Raw genomic sequence first — 13,972 nt, 5'->3', positions numbered from 1 at the left:
ATCTCCTGTCAATAGATAATCTACTAATAGCCTCTTTAGGCAGATTTTAAAGATTTCTGCATTTGAACAAAATTCATTATGTAAAACAAATAGATAAATGATTGTGTTGATTCCTCCAGCCTGTCACTCAGCCTTTCAGATTTTAAGTAGGAGACCATGACTATTGTGTCCATGCTAGAATGAGTGTTGGGTTTACCCTGATTTCATGCTTTTGTTTCTCAGACCATTATTACTTAATTAGATACCTTTTAAATGTAAAGAGAGCTTGTTTCCCCCACCATTTCAGGCAGACTGCCACAATTCATCAAGTGAAATAAATTTTCTTAACTTCTTACTAATCTTTCTGCCAATTTACTTTAATTTGTGTTCCTTATGTATAGCTTACCTATTAAGAGAAGTAAGACATGAGCACGAGAGATTCTGCAGATGCTGGAAACCCAGAGCAACACATACAACATGCAGGAGGAACTCAGCAGGACAGGCAGCATCTATGGAACAGTTGATGTTTTGGCCCAAGACCCTTCATCAGGATTGGAAAGGAAGGGGAAAAATGCCAGAATAAAATGGTGGGGGTAAGGGAAGGAGGATAAACTAGGAGTGATAGGTGAAGTCAGGTGAAGGGAAGTAGGTGCCTACTATTCACCCTGTCTTGGCCCCTCACATTTATATGGACTTGTACAACAGATTTACTAATGGCAGGACTTAGTTTTGTAGATAGATGAGGATGCTTTGGTTGTTTGCCTTGTCATTTAAAAAAAAAATTGGATTGGTATATGGACAGGAAAGGAATGGAGAGTTATGGGCTGAGTGCAGGTCAGTGGGACTAGGTGAGAGTAAGCGTTTGGCATGGACTAGAAGGGCCAAGATGGCCTGTTTACGTGCTGTAATTGTTATATGGTTAATAAAAGAGGTTGCAAGGCAATCTAGTTGAGGTATCTCACGTCATTAACAGAAGACATGGGTGAAGTAAATTCGCAATAGAGGGAAAAAAACATAAAGCGTGGTTAGTGTCTGGAATGCAGTGTTGGGGATAATGTTAGAGGTAGATTTAGTTGTGGTATTCAAAAAAGGAGGTGGATATGTATCCAAAATGAAAGAATGAGGAGGGCTTTAGGGAAAGGATAAGGGAGTTGAAATAACTGACCTGCTCTTAAGTAAAACATACTTGACCTCCTTCCATGGTACAGCATTTCTTTAAATTGTTGGTCAGCTATGTATAGTTGAACCTCCTGGTGTTTTTCTCATGGGATATTAGGCCAAATAGATTTTCCTGAGTTTAGATAATTTTGTAGATGTAAATAAATGGATCTAAGTTTCTGGACTTACTGAAGAGTATAAGTGTATGGCCAACGTGTATTACCCAGGAGTGAAGTCTTCATTGTACACACAAAACTTTACCATCTATCTAAACAGATTACTTTCTTTGAATCAATTTATTTCAGCTGCCACTCGATTCTGCAGATTTGTTGTTTCGTGTAAGGGGAGGAATTAATCTGGATGGATTCGTGAGCAAAACAGATGGTGAGTTTTTAAAAATCTTTAAACATTTTTCTCATTTTTTCTTTCTCCTTGAAATACCAGGATCTTTAACACATGTTAAGTGAGGTATTGTGTGAGAAAATTATGTTAGTGTGCTTCATTACTTTTGACTCAGACCAAAAAGAGTGACTAAATTTTATTCAGCTTACTTTATTTTTTAAGAATGGTGATCTGGTGCTCTTTTTGATTCTTGCAGTTTTGTTGCCCAGTGATACTAAGAACATTCCATTCCAGCCACTTGGTTTTCTTGGTTGTACATAATCGTTTGAATTGATTATGGTGATGTTGTAGCCTAAAGCTAATAAAGACAGTAAGTGAAGTTATGAAGCTGTCCCAGCAGCTCTTAAGAACGTAACAATAAATTCAGCGTAGAAAATATCCAACTTGCTATTTCACATCTCTCCAACTTGCAACTGATAGAATTTTGACAGAAAATGTTGGAAATACATAGCAGATTCCTAGAGGGTGATAAATGGAAGCACAGAAGGTGCAAATGATAGACTTTGATACAGTGCCTATAAAAAGTATTCACTCCCTTTGGAAGTTTTCATGTTTTATTGTTCTACAATGCTGAATCACAGTGGATTTAATTTGGCTTTTTTTGACACTGATCAGCAGAAAAAGATTCCTTCATGTCAAAGTGAAAACAGATCTCTACAAAATGATCTAAATTTATTACAGATATAAAACAGAAAATAATTGTTTGCATAAGAATTTACCCCCTTCAAGTCAGTATTTAGTAGATGCACCTTTGGCAGCAATTACAGCCTTGAGTCTGTGTGGATTGGTCTCAATCAGCTTTGCACATCTAGATACTGAAATTTTTCCCCATTCTTCTTTATAAAACTGCTTAAGCTCTGAAAGTGTGCATGGGGATTGTGCGTGAACTCTCCTTTTTCAGTCCAGCTTCAAATTTTTACATTTGTATTGAGGTCTGGATTTTGACTTGGCCACTCCAGGACATTAACTTTGTTTTTAAGCCATTTCTGTGTAGCTTTGGTATGCTTGAGGTAATTGTTTTGCTCAAAAACAAATCTCCCAAGTCGCAGTTCTTTTGCAGACTGCATCAGGTTTTGAGGAAAACCTGTATTTCCTGTATTTTTCTGCATTCATTTTACCCTCTACCTTCATAAACACCAAACGTAGTGTTTAATCTAATGACCAAAAAGCTCAATTGTAGTTTAATCAGACTCATAGAAGCTTCTTTAGAGTCTCTCACATGCCTTCTGGCAAACTCTACCCAAGATTTCATGTGAGTTTTTTCTTCAACAGTCTCCCATCTTCCGAGCATTCTTCACTTCTCTCTCTCTTAATAACAAGGTCTCTGACACCTCCCTCGCTCTCTTTCTTTTTAAGAGCACAGTTCATAGGGTCAATTCAGGACCCCGTCACAGCAGTGTCTCCCATCTCACCCACTGAAGCTTGAATTGTCATAGGTTTCTTGGTGGCCTCCGTCATTAGTCCTGTCCCGTCTTGCACAGTCACTCAGCTTTAGAGGATGGCCTGCTCTAGGCAGAGTTATATCTGTGCCATATTCCTTCCATTGCTTGATGATTAACTTAACTACTACAAGGGATATTCAGTGACTTGAAAATTTTCTTTTATTCATCCCCTGACGTGCTTTTCAATAATATTTTTGCAGAGTTGCTTGGAGAGTTCTTTTATCTTCATGGTGTAGTTTTTGCCAGTTACCGACTCACTAGCAGTTGGACCTTCCAGAGAGGTGTACTTTACTACAATGAATTGAAACACCTTGACTGCATGCAGGTCTCCAAAAACAGTCCTCCTTTTAATTAATTATGTTTCTTCTAAAGCCGATTGGCTGCGCCAGTGATGCTTTGGTGTGTCATATTAAAGGGAGTGAATACTTGTGCAATCAATTATTTGGGTTTTATATTTGTAATTAATTTAGATCACTTTGTAGAGATCTGTTTTCATTTTGACAAGAAAGAGTTTTTTCCTGTTGATCAGTGTCAAAAAGGCCAAATTAAATCCACTGTGATTCAATGTTTTAAAACAATAAAACATGAAAACTTCCAAGGGGTGTGAATACTTTTTATAGGCACTGTAATTAAGAAAGTTAACAAGTGAAAGCAGGTAAGAGAGGGCTGATAGTGGATGGGGTGGGGGTGGGGGTTGGATAGGAGACCTGTGGGGGAAATGTGTGGGTGATGGAACCAGGTTGGGTGGAATAGGGAGAGACAGAATTGGATGACGGGGGAGGGGTGGGGGTTAGCGGGCAGCTGGGGAAAAAGTGTAGAAAATCCAAGTTGATTGACAAAAGAGGGAGAAGGTCGAAGGTTGGTGGGGTAGAACATGGGATAAGAATTATCTAAAGTTGGAAAATGTAATGCTTGTACCATTGGTTTATAGACCGTCTAAGTGGAATATGAGGAGATGTTCTTCAGCTTTGCATTTGGAAGTGGAGAATGCTGAGGACTGACAGGTTGATGTGGAAGTGGGAAAGGGCATTCACTACAAACTTTCATCTTGATGTCAAATTGGACCATTTCTGATACCTCTCTTTATTTTTGTATCTCTTTATCTCCATCTCAGGAGATGAACTGTACACTGACATTTACTATAAACCCACTGACTCCCCCAGTTACCATAACTGCAGCTCTTCCCACCCTCTCTCTTGTAAAAATGCTAACCCCTTCTCTCCATTTCACATGGATCTGCTCTCAAGATGAGTCTGCCCAGCCCAGAACATCTTAAGTTTCCTTCTTTTTCAAGAAGCATGGCTACTGCAGTCAACCCGACCACCTCTCATCTTTCCTCCATTTTCCAGACATCACCTCTCATGCCTGCTCCCTCCTTTCAAAAAGAACAGGGATGGACTTCCTTTAGTCCTCACTCACCTCTGTATCCAGCACATCATCCTTCATTGTTTTTTTTTGCCAGATGTAACAGGATCACATCAGCAGACACATCTTCCTTTCCCACCTCTTTCTGCTTTCCACAGGGACCACCATCCCTATGACTCTCTAGTCTTCTCACCCCCCCCCCCCCCTTCCAATTCACCATCACTTCATCCCTGATACTTTCCTCTGTAATCTCAGGAGAGATTATATCTCCTCCTGTATTCCCTCCTTTACACCATGAGGGACATGAACAGCCCTTCCAGCTGAGAAGCATTCACATACACCATCTCCAACCTCATCTACTGCATTTAGGTTTCATCTACATTGGCAAGACCAATCATAGTTGAGGTGACTGGTTCACACAAAAGCAATGTTTTGATGCAATGATTAGCTGTCTTGAGCACCTTGTTCATGCCATTTCAACACTCATTTCCACACATTCTGTTTGTCCTTGGTCTTTTCCACTGACAGAATGAGGCCAAGCATGAACTGGAGGAACACCACACCTATTCTACTTGGACAGAAAGTAGCCCAATGAAATGAAGCTTGCACCTCCTGATCTCCACTTCCTACCCTCCAGCATCTGTCTGTAACTTACCCCTCACACCACCTGGTTCCCCTCAGCCTTGTTTTTCACCTATCACCCAAGTCTCTTCTCCCAAGTTCACCTTCCTCCCTCTTCTTGCCCCACCCCCTCCCACCGGCCAAGTTGCCTCATGCCTCCCCTTTTCCACTTTGTACTGATTGTCTTTCCTCTATGCTTTCGAGCTGATGTGCATTCTGGCAGGGCTTGCAAGTCATTACTTTCTACAGAGTGAAACCTGACATCATGAATGGCTGCGATGCTTCACTCCCAGATGTGCTCATGCCTTTTATGTATGCATGCTTTGAAAGGAAGAATAAAGCAAATCCCTGCAGCATCTGGTAACCCTGTGGTTTCTGTCATGGAAGCCGATGTCGGAACATCTTTCAAGAGAGTGAGTCCTCACAAGGTGTCAGGCCCTGATGGTGTACCTTGTAGGGCTCTGAAAGCCGACGAGAGTGTTCAAGGACATCTTCAATCTCTCACTGCTGCAGTTGGAGATTCCCACCTGCTTCAAGTCATGCTCAAGAAGAATAGGGTGAGCTTCCTTAACAACTGTCACCCAGTGGCAATCATATTTAAAATGAAGAAGTGTTTTTTAGACGTTGCTTATTGCTAGAATCAACTTATGCCTAAGCAGCGACCTGGACCCGCTGCAATTTTCCTTTCACCGCAAGGAGTCTATAGCAAATGCTATATCATTGGCTCTCCACTCGGCCTTGGATCACTTGGACAATAGCAATACCTGTGTCAGGCTGCTGTTTACTGCTCAGCGTACAACGCAAGTATACCCTCAGTTCTAATCAACAAACTACAAAACCTGGGCCTCTGTACCTCCCTCTGCAACTGGACCCTTGACTTTCTCACCAGAAGAGGTAATAATTCCCCCTCCTCCTTGCTCCTCAAAGATACGTGCTTATCCCACTGCTCTACTCTGCTTACACCCATGACTGTGTGACTAGGCACAGCTCAAAAGCCATCTATAAATTTGCTGTCAACATAACTATTGTTGGCAGAATTTCAGATGGTGATGAGGAGGTGTCATAGCAACAGCCTTGCCCTCAATGTCACTTACACCAAGGGATTCATTGTGGACTTGAAGAAGGAGAACTCGAGGGAACACGCACCAGTCTTCATTGAGGGACTAACAGAAAGTGTAAGAAGTTTCAAGTTTCTGGGTGTAAACATCTCTGAAGGTCTATCCTGGGCCCAGCAAAGAAGACACAATAGCAGCTATATTTCTTTGAGAGTTTGAGGAGTCTAGGTATGTCATGAATGACACAAGTTTCTACAGTGTACTGTGGAGGGGATTATAACTGGTTGCATCACTATCAGGTATGGAGAGGCAACTCCATTTTAAAAAAAAAAGCTGCAGAAAATTGTAAAAGCTAGCTCCATCATGGACACTAGCCTCCTCAGCATCAAGGTCACCTTCAAAAAAAACAATGCCTTGAAAAAGCAGGAAGCATCATTAAGGACCTCCGTTGCCCAGGACATACCCACTTCTCATTGCTACCCTTAAGGGCAAGGTACAAGAGCCCAAAGACGCACGCTCAACATTTCAGGAACAGCTTCTTCCCCTTCGCGATCAGATTTCTGAATAGACAATGAACCCCATGAACACTACCTCACTTTTTTCCACTCTTTTTGCACTATTTATTTTATGTAATTTATAGGAACAAATTTTGCAACATCTACCAGTGATGATAAATGTGATTCTGTTTCTTGACACAAAAATCCACCATTCTTTTCCGTCCACAGGTACTGTCTGACTTGCTGAGTTCTTCGAGAAGTTTGTTTTTTTTGGCTCAATTCAGTGTTAACTTATTCAGTCTTTGATATGCCATTGCTGACAAGTGTACAGTCTGGGAATTGGCAACTGGGAATGTTAAGGATTATGTGCTCTTAATTTTTGTGTGGCAGCTAGTATTCTAGTTTGATGCATGTATGTTTTTTCATCAAATAACTAAATTTGGCATTCTCTAGCAAGTATTTCTTTTGATTCCTTGCCTTTTCCTGAAATGTCAAGCTGAAATTTCTTGCAATTCTATTCTGGGGAATCCAAAGCTATTGTTCTCACAGAGGAATCCAAAGCTATTGTCCTCCTTCCTGGTTACCAATTCTGCCTCTCTCCGTGGTTGTTCCATGAAACTGAAATAGATCATTTACACTCTGCTGTCATTTTCGACCAGAGAAGAGCTTCAGTCCAGACCTTTGTCAAAGCATGGCCACATTCTTCTGCAACCTCCCTTAACCCGCCACCTACCAAGATCTTTTTTTCCCTTTAACATCTTATGCATCCCTGATTTTATTTCCTCTATTTTCAGCAATATGAGTCAGATTTTTTTTTTTAACCTACAGCAGTATGTCTGGAATTCCATCCATAAATATCTCAATTTCTACCCCGTTTTCCAAGTTTTAAGGTATTTTTTTGATATTTTGTTGCTCAGCTTGCTATCTGCCATAATAAATCCTTGCATGGCTGTGCCATATTTTGTTAAATAACTGTTGTGAAGTGTTTAAGGACTATGACAATTTTCATGAGATTGGTAGCATAGTAGGACATTCCAAGCTAGTTCACACTAAGCAATTTTAATACTGCAGTGTTACAGGAGGATTTGTAAACAGGAAGGACAGTTTTCAAACAGACATTGCTTAACCATGACCCAAACAATGTTAGTAAACATCACGATGATGGATAAGTGGAACATTGTAACTCTAGATTCTAGAAATTTGAAATAAAGACTGAAATCGTGGAGACACTCAGCAAGTTGGAAAAAGAAACAGTTAATGTTGCTGGTCAAAGAACCTAATGAGAACCATGAAAAAAAAGTGATCTGGTATCCAAATTTAAGATTAGAATCAGATTTATTTATCACATGTACATCAAAACAAAAAGTGAAATGCATTGTTTGTGATAACAACCAACACAACTAGGAACATGCTTGCCGGGGGCAACCCAGTGTTGCCACACTTTCCAGCGCTACATAGCATACTCACTATGTCATTAGAACAACACAGAACAGGCAACAAAACAACAGCAGTGAATCAAGACCCTTTACTACACACACAGACTATTCTCTATCTCCAGAACAGGTCTCCAGTCTCCAGGCTTCATCTTGCAGACTTCCAGTTGATCCCTAAGCTCCAATCTTCGCTATCATTTCCTGGACCTGCTGATGACAGGACCCCAAACTGTGGATACCATATCGGAGCAGAGTTAGGCTATTTGGCCCATTGAGTCTGCTCCACCTTTCAATAATGGCTGAACCTTTTCTCCCCCCTCCTCAGACCTACTCCCTGTAGCTGATGTTATGGCCAATCAAAATCCTATCTCTGTCTTAAATACACCCAACAACATAGTCTCCACAGCTGTCTGTGATAACAAATTCCACAATTTCACCACTCTCTGGCTAAAGAAATTTCTCTGCATCTCTGTTTTAAATGGATGACCCTCTATTCTGAGGCCATGCCCTCTTGTCCTAGGCTCCCTCCCCCACCTTGGGAAACATCCTTTCATCTGCTCTGTATGGGCCTTTCAACATCCGGTGTTACATACCCGTGAGACGTGACAGCGGTGTACTTGTCAAGTGACAGGTGTTGAAGCTATACTGGACTTGAGGTAATAGTCTTGTGATGGTGGAGTGACGTCATTTTCCCACCAGTAGAGGTCATGTGACAGGGTTTTTTTACAGGGTATAAAAGGAGGACCCCTCCCTGTGAGGAGGGGCAGTTCGTGGCTGGATTTGCCATGTTGACTTCACGCCACTGCGTGATTTAATGTTATGACGCAGTTTAGTTGAAAGATGGAGTTTTATTTAATGCCTAAAGTTTAAAAGGTCATTGCCAGCAGTTTCTTTATAATACTACTAGTTGAGAATTAGTGGAGAGTGAAGATCGGAGTTCGGGAGTTAAAAGATCGAGGAAAGTTGATTTCAACGGTGAAATGGGTTCGACCTTGTTTGATCCTCATTCGGAAGGAATTCATTGACGGTACTCGTGTTAATCCCTGTGAATAGCAGAAAGGATTGAGTACAGTTTTGTAAAGGAAAGGTCAGTGCCTTTAAGCTGTTTTCATTTTTCACCTTCGTAAAATTCTTCGTGGGAAAAGTAGTTCGACTGGGAATCGCAACAAGACGACGTGAAAGAGAATTTAAATCGTCTTAAAAAGTCTCTCCCTTAAATGGACTGTAAGAATTTTGAACTTTTGCAATACTACTTTGAAGAACTGTTTTTGCAACATTGCTTTAAGAACTGTTCAAGCTGCCGCACAGCAGCTGATTTCCGGTTACGTTAGTGGTTTGTTTACTTTTGGGGGTTTGTTTTTCAGTGTTTAATAAATGTTTTATTTGTTATAAAAACCCCTGCCTTACTCATATATTTATTGTTGCTGAGTCCGTAACACCGGAATGATTCAATAAGATCCACCCTCATCCTTCTAAATTCCAGCAAGTACAAGCCCAGAACGATCAAACGTTCCAGATATGATAACCCTTTCATTCCCGTAATCATCTTTGTGAGCCTCCTCTGAAACCTCTCCAATGCCAGCACATCTTTTCTCAGAAAAGGAACCCAAAACTGTTCACAGTACTCATGGTGAGGCCTCACCAGTGCCTTATAAAGCCTCAGCATCACATCCCTGCTCTTGTATTCTAGATCTCTTGAAATGAATGCTAACATTGTATTTGCCTTTCTCACCACCGACTTTACCTGCAAGTTAACCTTTGGGCATTCTACACAAGGACTCTCACCTTTGCATCTCAGATTTTTGATTTTCTCCCTGTTTTTAAAAAAATATATAGTCTGCACATTTATTTCTCTTACCAAAGCACATGTCCATACACATTCCAACATTGTACTTCATTTGCCACTTTTTTGGCCATTTTCCTAATCTGTTTAAGTCCTTCTGCAGCCTAACTGTTTCCTCAACACTACCTGTCCCTCCACCAATCTTCATATCATCTGCAAACTTGGCGACAAAACCATCTATTCCATCATGTAAATCATTGATATACAGCTTAAAAAGAAGTGGTCCCAACACTGACCCCTGCGGAACACCATTAGTCACTGACAGCCAACCAGAAAAGGATCCTTTTATTCCCACTCACTGCCTCCTACCAGACAGGCAATGCTCCAACCATGCTAGTAACTTTCTTGTAATACCATGGGTCTTAACTTGGTAAGCAGCCCCATGTGTGGCACCATGACAAAGGCGTTCTGAAAGTCCAAATATCCAACATCCACTGCATCCCCTTTATCTATCCTACTTGTAATTTCCTCAAAGAATTCCAACAGGTTCATCAGACAAGATTTTTCCTTAAGGAAACCATGAAGTCAGGCTAACTGGTCTACAATTTACTTTCTGCTGCCTTCCTCCTTTCTTAAAGAGTGGACTGACATTTGCAGTTTTCCAGTCTTCTGGTACCGTGCCAGAGTCCAATAATTTTTGAAAGATTGTTTCTAATGCCGCCACATTCTGTAACACTACCTCTTTCAGAATTGTAGGGTGCAGATCAACTGGTCCGGGTGATTTATGTACCCCTAGGTCTTTCAGCTATTTGAGCACCTTCTCTCTTGTAACTGCACTCGCTTCTCTTCCCTCACATCATTCAACACCTGGTACACTGTTGTGTCTTCCACAGTGAAGACTGAGGCAATAGACTCATATTGTTCATCTGCCATCTCCTTGTCCACAGTTATTATTTCTCCGGTCTTATTTTCTAGTGGTCCATATCCATTCTCATCTTTCTTATTTTTTATATACTTTAAAAAAAGCTTTTTCTGTCCACCTTGATATTGTTTGCTAGCTTGCTTTCATATTTCATCTTTTCCCTCCTAATGATTCTTTTGGTTGCTTTCTGTAGGTTTTTAAAACCTTTACAATCTTCCATCATCCCGCTAATTTTTGCTTTGTTGTATGCCCTCTGTTTTGCTTTTATGCTAGCTTGACTTCCTTGATATCCATGGTTGTACTATTTTGCCATTTGAGTATTTCTTTGTTTTTGGAGTACATCTATCCTGCACCTTCCTCGTTTTTCCCAGACAAGACACAATGACTAACCAGTCCCTTGCCTCCTCATGCCACCTGCTTGCATGAACATTCGATCCTGGGACACAATGATTGGATGAATCTGACAACAATGGATGTCCTTCATCAACTATTCACATCACTGGCTTTTTAGTGTGGAGCAAAGGCCTGAACGGCAGATGTACTGATCACCTATCAATGTCGCTAGACTTTGAAAGTGAAGTGGAGGCCTAAACTCTAACTCCTGTATTCCTGTCCCTAAACCCTAACCTGTCCTCTCTTTCCACTCTTTGTCCCTGGAATCATCCCTACAAACTTAAAAAAAACAATTAAGTTCTAGCCACGATTTCAACCTTGACATGCGCATCATACAATGGAACAGACTTATCAGGAGTAAACTGGAATAGTTTTGAAGTAATGAAAAGCTAAATAATGGTTTTAGCAGAAACCAATAGGTTTAGTCATGAAAATGAGGATTTGTTATCAAAGAGGCATTTAATAATTAGTATAGTTGTGTGGTTCAAATGTTAGTTTAAGATTGCATAAGGTATCCTTTTACAATGGATAATAAACTTTTACATAATTGGTTCCAAAAGGGGATTAAATATATAGGTGATTGTTTTGAAGGAGGTATATTGATGTCGTTTGATCAATTAAAAAATAAATATAAAATATCAAATAACACTCTTTTCTGTTATTTTCAATTAAAAGCCTATTTACGAGAAAAGCTGGGACAAACAATGTTGATGCCAAAACCTAGTGAAGTAGAAATATTAATTCAGAAAGGAAAAATTAAAAAATTTACATCTTGTATGTATAATTTGATTCAAAAACAAACAATTGTTAGGAACTCATAAATCAAGACAAAAATGGGAATCTGATCTGAATGTTAAAATTGATGGAAAAAACTGGTCAAGATTATGTTTTGATAGTATGAGAAATACAATAAATGTTTGACTTAGATTAATACAATATAATTTTTTACATCAATTATATATAACACCACAGAAAATAAATAGATTTAATTCAAATATGTCTGACCAATGTTTTCGATGTAATCAAGAAATTGGTACTTTTTTACATTCTACTTGGTCTTGTTTTAAAATTCAACCATTTTGGATAAATTTAAGACTTTTATTGGAACAAATTATTGGAGTACAACTCCCACATAGTTCACTATTATTTTTATTAGGAGACGTTGAAGGGACAATACCGAAACTTAAATTGAACAAGTATTGGAAAAAATTTATAAAAATTGCATTGGCAGTAGCCAAAAAAGTTATCGCAGTTAGTTGGAAATCTGATTTATATTTAACTATGGATCATTGGAATAATGAAATACATAGTTGCATTCCATTTGAAAAAATTACGTATAATCTAAGAAATGAATATGATATATTTTTGAAAATTTGGCTCCCATACTTACAAAAGATAGGATTAAATACACAGGTCCTTTGAAGATAAAATTATAGTAATTGGGGAAAGTAAAAATAAATATTAAAATTATTTTGAACTCCATGGAGCATGTGGGGGACCTCCGATATCCAGGCAATCTTTCTCTTCTTTCTTTTTTTCTTTCTTTAGATAAGGGTTAAGGGGGGGAGGATTAAGGGGAGGGGGGAGGGTCAATATTATTTTTCTTACCATTTTACTATTACATTTATTCCTTGTAATTTCTAAAATTTAATAAATAAATAAGATTGCATAAGGTAACAACTGAAAAACAGTTTGCTTCAGCCTCAAACTGTGATAGGGAGGAGAATGGACTTCGAGTTCGTGGTGGGGTCAGAAGGTCTGTGCCTTGGTAGCTGCATTATTGATTACTTAATATCCATTAGTGGATGAGAGATGAGCAGACTTGATATGGCAGGCTTAAGGGAGGTGGTGAGAGAGAACTCGGTGAAGTCTTGTCAGAAATGCAGAAACTCTCATTGCTTTTTCATTGTCATTGAGGGCAGACTGTTGAGAAGGAATAGCTGGAATGAAGGATAGGTCCTTGGGGAAAACAGAGGTAATAGCTTTGGAAATGGATGCAAAGACATTGTGAATGTTTTCATTTTTTGGATATAGTTGGATAGCTAAGTGCAAGGCATGGGCACTTTTGCCCTGCTGGATAATCCAGAGGATGCTATGTCAACCACGTAATTGTATAACTAAATTTTAAGTATGAATATTGGGATTTACAGCATTTAATATAATTGTTTTCTTCTCTGTAATTAGAAAAGGAAATTATAAAAGGTGTTTCAGGTGCCATCTCAGATGCCATTAATAAGGTGAATTCACAAAGTATCATCTTATTTGGTGTGGATAGTTCCCTGTTTATATGGCCTGCATCCCATAAGTCTACGCAGTCTTCAGAACTGAACGAGAATAGTAGCTGCAAATCCATCTTAAAATTTGTGCCGTAAGTAACAGTGGAATATATTAAGTATGTCAGTAATATTTTTGTGTAATGTTTTTGAGACTGTCATTAGGAATTAATACTTGAAGTGTGGGTACTAAACCATCTTAAATTGCAGGTGAACATGTACATTTTCATGTATTGATTTTGTTCTTTTCAATTTTAATTTGCATTTGGAGTCACTGAATTCTTTGCTATTTCAATCATACAAGAACTCTTTTATTCAGTCTTCCCATCAGTCTTGTTGAGAATCTGTAATTTTAATTCCTTTACCTTTGATTGTCATGCTATTTTAGCCAAGACTATTAAAGTTCTATACCTCATCCTCTCTGGTCTTAACCTTTTTTTCCATTAAGATGCTTCTTAAAGCCTATTTGTCAGATTACATTTATCCTAAAGGCTGCCTCTGTTGCTTGTTGTCAAATTTTATTTGATAACATTCTGGTGACACTCTTTGGGATGATTTGCCCTTTTCTTCAAGAGCTATATAAATGCATGTTGCATTTTGACATAAAGATTAAAGATTAGATTAGCCTTTTTATGTCATGTATACATTG

General features: G+C 39.2%; 1 protein-coding gene across 1 annotated transcript in view; it reads left to right on the top strand.

The window, feature by feature from the left end:
- LOC140728970 (ufm1-specific protease 2-like) overlaps positions 1-13,972 on the top strand; it is a 51,322-nt gene that overhangs the window by 9,064 nt on the left and 28,286 nt on the right. The window contains exons 2-3 of the mRNA XM_073048147.1: positions 1,443-1,521; positions 13,235-13,418. Coding sequence (XP_072904248.1) covers positions 1,443-1,521; positions 13,235-13,418 — 263 coding nt within the window. The remainder of the gene's footprint in view (positions 1-1,442; positions 1,522-13,234; positions 13,419-13,972) is intronic.

Source organism: Hemitrygon akajei, chromosome 6, assembly GCF_048418815.1.
Source record: "Hemitrygon akajei chromosome 6, sHemAka1.3, whole genome shotgun sequence".
Taxonomy (NCBI): Eukaryota; Metazoa; Chordata; class Chondrichthyes; order Myliobatiformes; family Dasyatidae; genus Hemitrygon; species Hemitrygon akajei.
Note: the sequence above shows the minus strand (reverse complement) of the source record. Positions and strands in the feature narration are given on the sequence as shown.